General features: G+C 33.4%; 1 protein-coding gene across 20 annotated transcripts in view; it reads right to left on the reverse strand.

Annotated features, from left to right (window-relative positions):
- Positions 1-2,888: 2,888 nt before the first annotated feature.
- Positions 2,889-14,607, reverse strand: part of LOC18431397 (C2H2 and C2HC zinc fingers superfamily protein) — a 31,690-nt gene continuing 19,971 nt past the window's right edge. For 2 of the 20 annotated variants that reach the window (XM_088858696.1, XM_020665489.2), the window contains 2 exons: positions 11,579-11,683; positions 2,889-3,083 (listed from right to left, as the gene is read on the reverse strand). In XM_088858696.1, coding sequence (XP_088714822.1) covers positions 3,058-3,083; positions 11,579-11,683 — 131 coding nt within the window. In that variant the 3' untranslated portion in view covers positions 2,889-3,057. Of the gene's footprint in view, positions 3,084-5,082; positions 5,488-7,269; positions 7,302-11,258; positions 12,436-12,466; positions 12,880-14,607 lie in introns of those variants that run through there. The other 18 variants (XM_088858699.1, XM_088858690.1, XM_088858695.1 and 15 more) reach the window with 15 other exon arrangements.

The raw sequence follows: 14,607 nt of genomic DNA on the forward strand, positions 1-14,607 counted from the left end.
ACTATACTCCATAATTATCTGCGATCGATCCAAAATAAGGTTTTCTCGATAAATAATGAACCTATTTTTGCCAAGAGAGAGTATTAATTCTTTTCAAATATAAATAATGTACCTTTGAGTATGATACTTCATAATTGTCTGTGTCTGATCCAAAAGAAGGTTATTTCGAGAAATTATCAACAAATTTTTACCAAGAAAGTTATTATTGCATTTCAAATATAAATAAAGTACTTTCGAGTATCATACTACATAATTATCTATGTTTAATCCAAAAGAAGGTAATCTCGAGAAATTATGAACATATTTTTCAATTCAAAGACAAATAAAGTATCTTTGAGTATGATACTCCATAATTATCGGTGTTTGATCCAAAAGAAGGTTATCTCGAAAAATTATGAGCATATTTTAACCAAGAAAAAGTATTATTATAGTTCAAATATAAATAAAGTACCTTTGAGTATGATACACCATAATTATCTGTGTTTGATCCTAACGAAGGTTATCTCGAAAAATTATGAGTATATTTTTGCCAAGAGCTAATATGATTGCATTTCAAATACAAATAAAGTACCTTTGAGTATGATACTCCATAATTATCTCTGTTTGATCCAAAAGAAGGTTATTTCGAAAAATTATGAGCCTATTTTTGCCAAGAGAGAGTATTATTGCATTTCAAATATAAATAAAGTACCATTGAGTAGGATACTTTATAATTAAGTGTGTTTGATCCAAAAGAAGGTTATCTTGATAAAATATAAGCCTATTTTTTCCCAGAGAGAGTATTATTGCGTTTCAAATATAAATAAAGTACCTTTGAGTATGATACTCCATAATTATCTGTGTTTGATCCAAAAGAAAGTTATCTATGGAAATTTTGAACCTACTTTTGCCAAGAGAGAGTGGTATTACATTTCCAATATAAATAAAGTATCTTTGAGTATGATACTCCATAATTATCTGTGTTTGAACCAAAAGAATGTTATCTCGAGAAATTATGAGCCTATTTTTGCCACGAGAGAGTATTATTGTATTTAAAATATAAATAAAGTACCTTTGAGTATGATACTATATAATTATCTGTGTTTGATCTAAATGAAGGTTATCTCGAAAAATTATGAGCCTATTTTTGCCCAGAGAGAGTATTATTACATTTCAAATATAAATAAAATACATATGAGTATGATACTTTATAATTATCTGTGTTTGATCCAAAAGAAGGTTATCTCAAGAAATTATGAACCTATTTTTGTCGAGAGAGAGTATTATTGCATTTCAAATATAAATAAAATACCTTCGAGTATGATACTCCATAATTATCTGTGTTTGATTTAAAAGAAGATTATCTCGGGAAATTTAGAGCCTGTTTATTCTAAGAGAGAGCATTATTGTATTTCAAATATAAATAAAGTATATTTGAGTATGATACTCCATAATTATCTGTGTTTGATCCAAAAAAAGGTTATCTCGAGAAATTATGAACCTATTTTTGTCAAGGGAGAGTATTATTATATTTCAAATATAAATAAAGTTCCTTTGAGTATGATATTCCATAATTATCTGTATTTGATCCAAAAAAAGGTTATATCGGGAAATTATGTGCCTATTTTTGCCAAGAGAGGGTATTATTGCATTTTAAATATAAATAAAGTTCCTTTGAGTATGATACTCCATAATTATCTTTGTTTGATCCAAAACAAGGTTATCTCGAGAAATTATGAGCGTATTTTTGTCAAGAGATAGTATTATTGCATTTCAAATATAAATGAAGTTCCTTTGATTATGATACTCCATAATTATCTATGTTTGATCTAAGCGAAGGTTATCTCGAGAAATTATGAGCCTATTTTTGCCAAGAGAGAGTAATATTGCATTTCAAATATAAAGTACCTTTGAGTATGATAGTTTATAATTATCTATGTTTGATCCAAAAGAAGGTTATCTCGAGAAATTATGAGCCTATTTTTACCAAGAGAGAGTATTATTGCATTTCAAATATAAATAAAGTACCTTTGAGTATGATACTCTATAATTATCTGTGTTTGATCCAAAAGAAGGTTATCTCGAGAAATTATGAACCTCTTTTTGTCAAGAGAGAGTATTATTTCATTTCAAATATAAATAAAGTACCTTTGAGTATGATACTCCATAATTATCTGTGTTTGATAAAAAAAAGGTTATCTTGAAAACTTATGAACCTATTTTTACGAAGAAAGAGTATTATTGCATTTAAAAGATAGATAAAGTACCTTTGAGTATGATAATTATACCCAAAAGAAGGTTATCTCGGTAAATTATGAACCTATTTTTGCCAAGAGAGAGTATTATTGCATTTCAAATATAAATAAAGTGCCTTTGAGTATGATACTCCATAATCATCGGGTTTTTATCCAAAAGACGGTTATTTTTGGAAATTATGAGCCTATTTTTGCCAAGAGAAAATATTATTGCATTTCATATATAAATAAATTACCTTTGTGTATGATACTCCATAATTATTTGTGTTTTATTCGAAAGAATGTTATCTTGAGTAATTATGAGCCTATTTTTGTCAAGAGAGAGTATTATTGCATTTCAAATATAAATAAAGTACTTTTGAGTATGATATTCCATAATTATCTGTGTTTGATCCAAAAGAAGATTATCTCGGGAAATTATGAGCCTGTTTTTTGTCCAAGAGATAGCATTATTGCATTTCAAATATAAATAAAGTACCTTTGAGTATAATACTCTATAATTATCTGTGTTTGATCCAAATGAAGGTTATCTTGAGAAATTAAGAATCTATTTTATCAAAAGAGAGTATTATTGCATTCCAAATATAAATAAAGTCTCTTTGAGTATGATACTCCATAATTATCTGTGTTTGATCTCGGGAAATTATGAACCTATTTTTGCCATGAGAGAGTATTATTTCATTTTAAATATAAATAAAATTCCTTTGAGTATGATACTCCACAATTATCTGTATTTCTTCTTTGTAAAGAAAGGTAGAAGAACAAAAAGGAATGATACAATTCAAAGGGAATGAAACAAGTCCCTTAGAATCAAACGCTTGCTTTAAGGATCTGAGTGTCTGCCCCTTCCTGCCAATATGTTCAAAAAGAAGGAAGAGAGAGCATGTCATGTTACTTGTACTCTACTAATATTCTTATTTTATACAATATCTTTCCTTGTAAAATCTTAATAAAAAAATATTGGAAAAATTACAAAACACTCTCAAGACTACACTCTCTATGCAACTTATATCCAATCTAGTTTATTCTTTCATTTTTTTTTATCCAAAATACACTTTTTATGTAAATACGCCCCAACTAAATAAAAAATGAAAAAAATACCTAAACTACCCTCCCTTACTTTTACTTTACTCACACCTCTCTCTCCTCTATCCCACCAAAATAGAGGCTCTGGCATTGTGTAAGTGCGGTCCGACATTAAGGCTTTGGCACTATGTAAAGTGCAGTCCGACAGTAAGGCTCTGCCACTATGTAAAGTGCGGTCCGACAGTAGATGTTTCTGAATTCCTGGGTTCTGACACTATATAAAAGGTGGTTTCTAAATTCTAGGGTTTCGACACTATATAAAGGGCAATCCAGTAGTACTCAGTTTCGGTCCGGTAGTTGTCTTAGGGCGGTGCGACACTTGCAAGCTCCGGCAATATGATGGTGCGCTCAGGCAATGTGCTACTGGCCAAAAGTCAATATCAAATCTGTCCAAAATGATTTGATGGTGCACTCAGGCAATGTGCTACTGGCCAAAAGTCAATATCAAATCTATCCAAAATGATTTTTGTGTACGGGAAGGGTATTTTCGTCTAAAAAACAAACTTTTTCCTAAGGGCTTTGGAGATAAAAATGAGAGAAAAAGTTAGGTTGGGGTAAGTTACATAGAAAGTATGGTTTGAGGTTTTTTTGTAATTTTTTCAAAAATATTTTCTTATTTAATATGGACGTTAATTCTTTAAATTTGGTAAAAAAAAAAAAAAAAGTCGCTTTCATAAAAGTTTACTGTTCAGGTCAATTTGTCTGAGAGAGAGAGAGAGAGAGGGGTGGGGGAGAGAGGGCTTTCAAAACTGCCGTAAGTGGTAAAAGGTTTGTTGGTCCCACATGATCAAGCTGTACACTTAGCCCATGGCAACATCATGTCCAGTGAATTAGTTTGATCTCAAATTCTTCAAATCATCAAATATTATTTCTATGGGAAATTTATCAAACTACACTTGAACATCTTATCCGTACTGTTCTTTTTATCTAATTTCAAATTGCTCATTATTGTTTTGATCAAACTTCTAATGGCCCATTAAATGACATCAAATTAGGTTTTGCAATTACTCAAAATACCCTTGGAGTGAAATCTTAATTCAAATGTTAGGGTATATTTTGATAAAAAATTTCCCTATTTCTAATATCAATGATCAATTTGAAGAAAAAAAATGGAAACTCCGAAACAATTATCCTGCCAAAATTGACTCCAAATTTCTCATTTGATGGCTATCAAATCTTTTATTTTCTAAATAATTGGGTTTCCTAGAAATATAGTTCCACCGTGATATTCTCTCATGTCCAATTATGTTCTAGTCCTCACTAATTTGTTTCAAGAAATTGTTGCCCGTCAGTTACTTATCATTAATTAATCTCAAACCTACTGGAAATTGTATACAAGACAAGACATATTTATTAAGCCTCATGGGAACTCTTATAGGTCTTTCAAATTTTCTGTATTCAATACAACCTAGAAATTCTTCTAGCCCTTGGACAATTCAAGCTCCTAGTCTTTATCACCATCTTGCTAGTTCTAATGGGTGTATTCAATTCTAATTGTTTTAGCATTTGACTCTTCCTTCTTTTGTCGCATGAAATTTATTTTGAAAAATAACATATCTGCTAACAATAATCTTGTAATTAGCAGGATCTCAAAATTTGTATTCCTTTATATCATCTAAATAACCAAGAAAAATGTGCCGCTTAGATTTTCCATCATTCTTTTTTCCTTTGGAATCAAAGCATATATATCACAATTCAAAAGTACGAAGGAAAGATTGATCAATTGGTTTACTCGTCCAAACCTTTGTCTAATGTCTTGTAGTCAAAGAGTAACACTAGATGATCTGTTAATTACGTAAAAACATGCTTCACTCTACCTACACTCAACAAGCTCTATGATGGTGTGATTCATCCTCTCAACAAACTCATTTTGTTTAAGTGTCCCAAGAAAAGTCCAATGTTCATGCACACTACAAAAATCATTAAAATTACTAAAATAATATTATCCCCCACTATCAGTTGTTTGACACTTGATGCTCGTGCCTTTGTGATTATCAACCAAGGCTTTAAACTGTTTAAAACAATTAAAAGCACATGATTTTATTTTTAGAATATATATCCATAAATTTATTAAGAAATTATCAATAAAAGTGACAAGATATGAAGCATTCCCATAGAGGCAGCAGTTGATTCCCATGGGTCCAAGTGAATCCAAGAATCCTTGCTCCTAGTGGTAGACCAAAATGTAATTTATTTAGTTTTCTAAAAAGGTATGACTCACAAAAATTTAAATTAAAAGATTTTATTTAAATTTTAGACTGTATAGGAGCTTTCTATTGAGAAGTGTCTTGAGTCCATGTTTGCTATTGTTGTCAAAAAACATGTAGCATATCAAGACATAGTCCACCTTTACAATACTACCCTCTCCCATAACCATTTCTATAAAAAGCATATAGAATTTGCCTACTACCTCTCTTTTTACAATCATTAGCGCTCTCTTTAAAATTTTCAAATGTTCAATACCACATGTAAACTTGAAATCTTACTCTTCAAATTTTCTCAAGGATAAGTGACTCTTTTTTAATCCTAAAGCATATGCCCGACACCAATAATTGTATACATTATACTATTGAACATCTTGATTCTCACATCTTAATTTTCTATTATTTTACATGAATCATTATTTCTCATGTAAATAATACCTTCATCACATAGTTGGCATTTATGGAGCCAATATCTATATAAAATCATGTGAAAATATGCACTTGAATTAATTAGCCAATAGTATCAAATTTCTTCGCACCTTGCCAACAAACTTTCCCATCTTCATAAAACTATATTTATTCTATAAGATTTCCTCAATGCACACTTGAATTAGGCTTTACATAGAACCACATTTTGGGGTTTCATGGTCCCCTTTTTGCGCATTGCAATATTTTTCCACATGACCTATTTTTCTAAAAACACCAATATGCCACTTTTCTACTCCTTTTCCACATTGTTCTTGACTAATCCCTTCTTACAATTCTCTCTATTGATCTACTCCTTACTATAAACACATTTTGAGAGGACTCTTTACTACAATTTTGCCTAAACTCGTCGGTAAGAAGTGCAGACTTCGAGAGACATTGTGCTGCTAGGATTTGATAATCAGCCCATCCAACGATTTGGGTATAGAACAAAGTAAAATAGTTGCCTTGCTCTCATCAATATTCATATCCAAAACCATGAACTAGCTAACCAGGCATTGAACTTATTGAAGCGTAATCGTAAAGTGAACAATGTGCTGACGCGCCTAGAGGTTTGTGTGTGCCCTGCCTATTTTGACATCCGTTTGGGGCCAACAGTACTCCAAGTTGTTCTAGCTCCTATTCGGGTCACATCCCCTGCCGAACTATCATCGTGTTTACGGTTGGTTGAATGTGTGGTTCTAGATAACCGTTTTCTCTTTAATTGAACGGTTATATGCTCCCCTAGCAGTGAGAATTTTTTTGAAGATGAGATTTTCTAAGTGTCGATTAGAAATAAGATTGTTGTGCCCGGATTTAGCGACGTAGGAGCCATGGATGGGCATCAATCCTCACCGCGGATGTGACAAGTTGTGGAAGAATCCATCCTCCACTAGAAGGGAAAGTGTATGGCCTTGAATTCACATGATTAGCATGGATCCTTCAAGAACCAGGGGTTATACTTTTGTTTTGAAGAGTTGTAGTTCTATTAAGTACCCAGGTTTTATTGAGTTGAGGAGCATGAGTCCTACTACGAACCGAGGGTGAATTTTATGATCAGCCAGGGTCCTATTGTGGCTGCGGCGTACTTTCAACTCGAACAACCGCAATCGACTATCAACTCCTTGGCTTAGCCATCGTCCTATGAAGGACCAACATTGAACCAGCAACGTGAGGGGCCGAAACCGGCCTTCAATTTACTGGAAGCCTTTGAGGAACCTGGTCTCTATGAGTTTGCTACTTCTGGGGCAGCGTGATCACATGAGGGATAGGGGCTCCCCTTGTAGTCCCCAGCACTAACTCCCATGAAATACTAGAGAAGCACACAAAAGAGCATAAGTACAACTATGATCGTATAAGATCTATAGCTTTTTGTATTAAAATTGGATTCAACATGACTTCTGAGGGTCAAACGATCCCTTGTTCTCTTAACATTTACTTTATTGGACACAAGAATAAAACATCTTTGTTAGAAGGGTCAGTTACAATAAGAAAGATCCCAAAGAACAAAAAAATGGCCATGGAATTTACCCTTACTGATGTATTATTCTTATTTTTAATTTTTTTTATTCAATTTCAAATGATATATATTTTAATTTTAGTTTTAGGATCTACTTCTAGAGTTTTTTTATTTTTTAGGAATTTTAGCATTTTTTATATTTTTTTATTTATTATTCATTGGTTACTATTCCTAGTTACTGTTCATGGGTACGGTTAATTTGTTTCTCATATGGGTATTTCTAGAATTTTAGTATTGTTTAAGTATATTTTAGAATTTTAAATGTTTAATTGGATCTCAAGCTAATTTTAGGGTTTCATAGACTTATAAAAAGTTGAATGTCACAGCTTTATTAGGCTTATGTTATTTTGAATTAATTTTATTATATCAGAGATGAAAGTTTTTGTTCTTTTAGCTTGATTTACAGCCATTACTTTCTTTCATTATTGTTGATTTTACTTATTTAAGCTTCAAAAAAAAGGTGGATTTAATTTTCTGCATTTCTTTCCTACATCAAGTGGTATCAAATCATGGTTCAAAGATGGTTAGAGATTTGCGATGGCTAGTCATGGAGGTATTAGCCATAGGCATGCCAATCAAATCCAACTGCATAAGGAAATCAACAACTTGATGGAAAGGGTTATATAGTTTGTTGTGCAAGCGAAACTAGCAATAATGTGCTCCAAACGAAGAGAAATCTATGGGAACATGTCCAAATCATGAGGTTTTTAATGAGAATGGTGCGAATCATAGTCCGAGTATAAGTGGGAATGAACTGATGGCGTGTCAAACAACATAGATGGGTTTAATGCGCAATTGCATCAGCAGGAATGTGATTTCAAAGAAGAACAAAAATGATCTAATTTTCAAATGGATTTTATATTTTTTGAATAAGTAGAAGGTGTTGTCTTTGATAGTGCTCTTAGATAGGAAGGTATGGACTATAATGAGATATTCTCTCCAATGATGAAACATATTGCTATTTGAATATAGTCATAGTTGTATTATTTGATTTGGAGTTAAAACAACTTGATGTCATGATCGCATTCCTTCATAGAGAGTTAGAGAAATAGATCTATATGACTCAGCTTGATAAATATCTCTCTGTCAATGGCATCAACAAAAGGAGGGATATTTAACTGCCCCATTGGGAAGGAGTTTTTATCTCTATTTCTCCATGATCACCCTGAAATTTGACCATGACTTGTAGGAAAATCATCAAACAAAGGATTTTAGCTGCATAGATCCCCAATCAACAGTCATGATTCACCATTGCTATCCTTTCTCTCCTCGTCACCAAAACCCCTCTTACGTTTGATAGTGCTCTTATTTTTTATAGTGATCCTATTTTTGATAAAGAACTAGAATATGCCATCTTTGATGAAGGTCTAATCTTTTATGATTAATAAAATTTTATAATTTAATAGATCTCTAAAGAAGAAAAAGATGAAGATCTCAAAGATACTAAAGAGGTTTAGGCCAATGGAATCATAATAATGCAGTGAAAGCACGGTCTACTCAGAGTCTTCTAATTGTGGCATTGCATTTTGAGAGTGATGAAATAATTTTTGAGAAAGCCTCTAAAGACTAGATAATGGAGTTCGGATATCTCATATGATTTGCAATGAGAGTTCAAGGATAGCCGTACTTGACAAATTTATATTGATTGCTCAATACACATATGAAGATCCTTATCTTAAGGATTTCTTCTTACCATGAATAATCTTTGAGTTAACAAAAAAGAAAAAGGTTGAAGAAGGTCATATTGATGCTAAATTCATCTTAGCACACTTCAAAAAATCGATAGGAGAATAATGTAGGCTAATATTATTTTTATTTTTAATTTATATTTAATTTTAAAGGATATATATTTTAATTTTAGTTTTATGATCTCTTTCTAGGGTTTTTAAGTATTTTTTTAGGGATTCTAGGATTTTTTTTATATTTTTTATTTATTATTTACCAAGAATTATTTATAGTTATTATTTATGGGCACTATTCATGTGTTACCGTTCACAGGTGTATCTTTAGAATTTTAGTATTGTTCAGGGGTATTTTAGAGTCTTAAATGTTCACTTGGATCTCAAGTTAATTTTAGAATTTCATAGGGTTATAAAAAATTGGATGTCACATTTTCGGAGGCTTAGTTATTTGGAATGAATTTTACTTTATGAAACAAAAAACTTCTTTTTTCTATCTTTAAAAAAGAACACTTATTTTTCTCTCGGCTTGATTTACAGCCATGTTTTTTCCTCCACTATTTGTTGATTTTACTTGTTTAAAATTTAAAAGAAAAAAAAAAATTTTAATTTCCCACCGTTTCCTTCCTGCCCAGGCAAAAAACAACTCTAGTACAGACGGCGACGTTCTTCGACCAACTTGGGTGGGTGCCTGATGGTCCACGTTAATGTCTAGAGAAAGGGATAGCTTAAGGTCCTTCTGGATAAAAGGAAAATAGTTTTTGTGCATCTTCTAATAAATTTGTTGAAATAGATAAACACTTTTTAACCAATGATTGATCTTGAATCGTTCATTTTCAAATCCAATGGTCCTTTCTACACCAACTAGGATTTTAATGATTTCCAGTTTATCCAATATAGACCTCATTTTTCAATTCAAAGTTGAATTATCCAAAACTTCCATGTAGTTTTCCATGATCCCTGTTTCATGAACAAAACCCTGTATCTCTCTCGACCCAGCTATCTCTCTCAACCCAGCTGGAAAGGGGCTGGTCACTCTCTCAACCCAGCTGGAAAGCGGCTGGTCACCCACACTCTACTCACCACGTTTCCATTCCCACCACTAACACCGCCCCACTAACTCTTGAGCTATGAAAAAACGGGTAGAACCTGCCTTCCCCATTGAATCACCCAAAAAAAAAAGAAAAAACAAAGAAAAAAAAAAGGTAATGAGCACTTGCATTGTGCATTTAGATCCTTTTGTAGAATGGAAAATGGATCGACAATTGACGTTGTTTTGAGCTTATATGAACACCATGTTATGGTGCTCGCAAGTTCTTGAGTATTGTCTTCAATTTAGTATTTCACAAATTATCTCGTCAAACAAATATGTCCTCTATTTGCTTATGATTATCAAATATCCCAGGTTTCTCTTCAAACAAATTGTTAAGGATAAGCATAAACTTTTGTGATACCATACTGAAGAATTGGTCGGGGGTTTATGCAGATCTAAATTATAATTTTATGGGTTAATCTTTAAGGAAAGTATACCCTCAAACCATTTGCCTCAATTAATCTTGACCATTGAATGTGAAATTGTGTGGTTGCATTTATTCTTTTGACCAGACTCAGTTCAAAAAAAAAAAAAAAACCTCTCAAACTTTGAAATATACCAAAGCTATCAAATTTCACATATGAGGGTTCTAAGAAATTGTGATATCTTTGTACCAAAGGTAAATGATCTCATTGTATATAATCCCTAATCTTTATCCCCACCATCCTTTTAGTCATCAGAGTTTGTCGCCTGGGCTGTAGACCGACAATCAACAAGATTTACACTTTTTCGCCAGACAATCATGGCGAAATTACAATCCTCATAAAATGGTACGCAATCTTCATAAAATTGATTGTGTAGTCTATTTTTAAGCCCGAAAGTTCTCCAAGAGTTTTATACTCATTTGATTAGAATTTCAATCATGAGCTATTGAGCCTCATATGAGTTGGCATGCTATTCATAGGGAGTGGGAGTTTTCCTCATCTAACTAAAATTGAATATATGCCCCAGATTAAGCAACAAGAATGACTCGTGGAATGATCTGAATAAACTCCTCATAAATATCATTCACATACCATGCATATGGCCAGAACTAACATGCATATGGTGAGAACTAAATTGTCACTTTCAAACTCCAAATGAATGATTTAAAAGGGGATCTAGACTTGCATGTTTCAAATGTGCAGTGATCTTCATGCATTTCACACACACACACACAGCATTTTGAAACATCGATTAGACTTGTTGATATAATAGGCATTGTAGGGATGGAAAAAAGCAGGAAATGTTCCACAATTTGCTCCCAAAAAAAAAAAAGGGAAGTACGTACAAACTTGAATAAGGAGGTTATAACTAACCCCAGTCCATAAAGGGGAGTTCAGGGTACCCTCCTTCAGGTGGGGGCCTCAGTGAAGGGGGTAAATTCGCCAATGATAACCCCACCCGCTCCGTGATTGTGTTCCCTGCATATCAACTGCATGTCACTATATTTTCTGCATCTGTCGTATGAAAGAGGAGAGAAAGAGGATGGGGGGGATGGCTTCAAAATGAGTTTCTCAAAAAAAAAAAAAAAAAAAAAGAGGAAGAAGAAACAATAGTTCAGTATTCAGAGGCCCCAACAGATTGCAACACTTACAAATTTGCCAGTGTGATTAGAAGCAACCCCATAGCCTTTTCAGTAGTTTGATTTGTAAACTGAAATCAACAGACTATACTTTTTTCTTTGACTTTTTGACAGCTATTCCTAGAGGTACAAGTCCTCCACATTTACATCATTTTATGGGATTAGTCCGTAGCAGTCATGGGCAAAATAGCAAGTTCGGGGTTGCAGTACTTGTCAAAGAAAGCATGGAAACAAGAGGAAGCTCTCTCTTTCTCTCTCTCTCTATAGCTCCACCCTCGTGACACTAATCTGACAGGGTATTTAATAGCTCAAAAAGTATTATCAATAAAAGAAAGCTATAAATCAAAACCACGACCACCAAGGAGAATTACAAAAGTTAACTTTCAAAGGTGCGTAGAGTGGGAGTTCTGAGGACTGGTAATTAGGCACTTTGGTCCCCAAATATCTTAGAGATCATAGTTTATATGACTCTGGTGGCAGTTGCCAAAGGATCAAGGAAATCAAAGAAACCCTTTATACTAACTTGTGAAAAAACGGGCGTCAACCAAATCAGGCAATTCAAAAGGTCAGCATCAAGAGACAGATTTCACTCTACAAGAAACCAACCCAAGTTGTGTAAGAATATTTCATGTTATTCATTGGCACCATTTTTAGTTAATATTGAAACATCAGTACTCAACCATGAATGTATCAGTCTAGAAACGTTCATGGTCAATGGTGAACCAGAATCATCAATAAACAAATATATCAAACAATAAGTAAACAAATTTATCAAATGATAAGTGCTACTCAAATCTAAGCAGCGTGGGTTGCCAAGCCCAAAGGAAATCACAATTCTGCAAATGTTTGGATACTGTGGGTATTGTAAATGGATTAAAATTTCACTAATAAGCCATAAGTTGATCCTTCCACCAGAACTACTTTCAAAATGCTGCTAACTGTAGATAGTGTCCATACCTTTGCTTGGCATGATTCCATACTAACCGAACCAGAAAAAGTTCCAACTGAGCATAAATTTAGGTCATCAACAATAACCTAAGATGAATAAAGCCCTTTAACTTTAGAAAGCCAAAGGCTTAAAGAACATTCACTAACATCACTTTTGAGTCGTTCAAAACTCTTTCTAAGTAACTCTTAAAAGAAGAATAATCAAGGCATGGCACACAGCCAAAAAATCAAGGCATAGAATAATTAAAATCATCATCATGTATAGCATCTGTTAGAAAATGCAAGTTGGTTCAAGTGGAAGGCTCAAAAAGGATAAGAAGTAGGTCGAAAAGGACATGTTTGGAAGTAATGAAAAAAATATGGTGACGTATAGCCTCACTGAGGTTATGGCCTTTGATAAAGCAGAATGACGGACCAAGATTCATGTAGCTGACCCCAAATAATTGAGAAAAGGCTCTGATGATGATCATCATCATTCGAGCCTTATTACAACTATTTGGGGTCGGCAACACGAATCCTGTCTTGCCATCATCATCATCATCCGAGCCTTATTAGAACTATTTGGTGCCAACTGTACAAATCTTGTTCTGCCATTCCGCTCTATCAAGGGCCATACCCTCAGCAAGTACATAAGTCATCATATTTGTTCATATTAATCCCATTTATGTCCTTTTGGCCCTTCCCCTCCCTTTTAGAGTCTTTTACTTGAACCAAATCACCCCTCTTAACTAGTGTTGTTATAGTCGATGGTGCACATGGCCACACTCCACAAGTCTACTTTCCCTCATCTTATAGCCTATTGGGGCTACCCCTAATTTAGCTCGGATGTATTCATTCTGGATTCTATCCTCATCTTGCAACTTCGTCTCAACATCCTCATCTCAACTATACTTATTCTATGAATATGTTGTTTCTTGATTGCCCACCATCCCGTCCCCTAAAGCATGACTGGTCTTACAGCCATCCCATAGAACTTCCCCTTCAGTTTCATTGGTATGCAATAATTACATAAGACTCCGAAACAAGCCTCAATTTTGTCCACCAGCTCCAATTCTATGTGAGACATCTTCCTAAATCTCTCCACTCTCATGGATTGTCAACTCATGATATTGAAAATAATTTTTTATAGGTATTTCTTGACCATCAACATTAACTAATTCCTCATTTCTATTCCTATTATTACAAAACTTGCATTCTATATATGTTGTCTTAATCCAGCTAATTTCAAAGCCTTTAGATTTTAGAGCATTCCTCCAAAGTTCTAAGTTTATGTTGACGACATCTCTAGTCTCATGAATCAAAGCTATGTCATCCGGCAAACAACAAACACCACAATTCCTCATCCTATAGATGTTTAGTTAACTTATCTATAACCAAAGCAAAGAGATATGAGTTCAACACTGGCAGGTCTGCTGTCACTAAAAACTCACTTGTCTCTCTACTAATTTTCGTTCCCTGATAGATACCCCTCACCATATCAACATATCCTCAAGAGACACATTTATTTTCCAATACCCATCAAATTAACTATCCAGGTGCCATATTGTATGCTTTCTCTAATTATTAAAAACCATGTGACAATCTTTTTTCTTCTCCTTAAACTTCTCAAACTTCTCCCGATTGTATATCAGGTGGTGTATCCAGCCAACCAGCTCACATTTTTATTAGAGGATTTGCTATATGTGTGATTGTAACTGGCATTCGTTATGCAACTACTGTCCAGACAAGTGGAAGTTGTTTTCCAGTTTCTGCAAGTGTCATATGTAAGTTATCTATTTTTCTTCATGCAGTTTAAAATAGTTGTCTACATAAGAC

The sequence above is a fragment of the Amborella trichopoda genome, chromosome 2 (genome assembly GCF_054954075.1).
Source record: "Amborella trichopoda isolate Santa Cruz 75 chromosome 2, AtrichopodaSantaCruz75HAP2 v2.0, whole genome shotgun sequence".
Classification (NCBI taxonomy): Eukaryota; Viridiplantae; Streptophyta; class Magnoliopsida; order Amborellales; family Amborellaceae; genus Amborella; species Amborella trichopoda.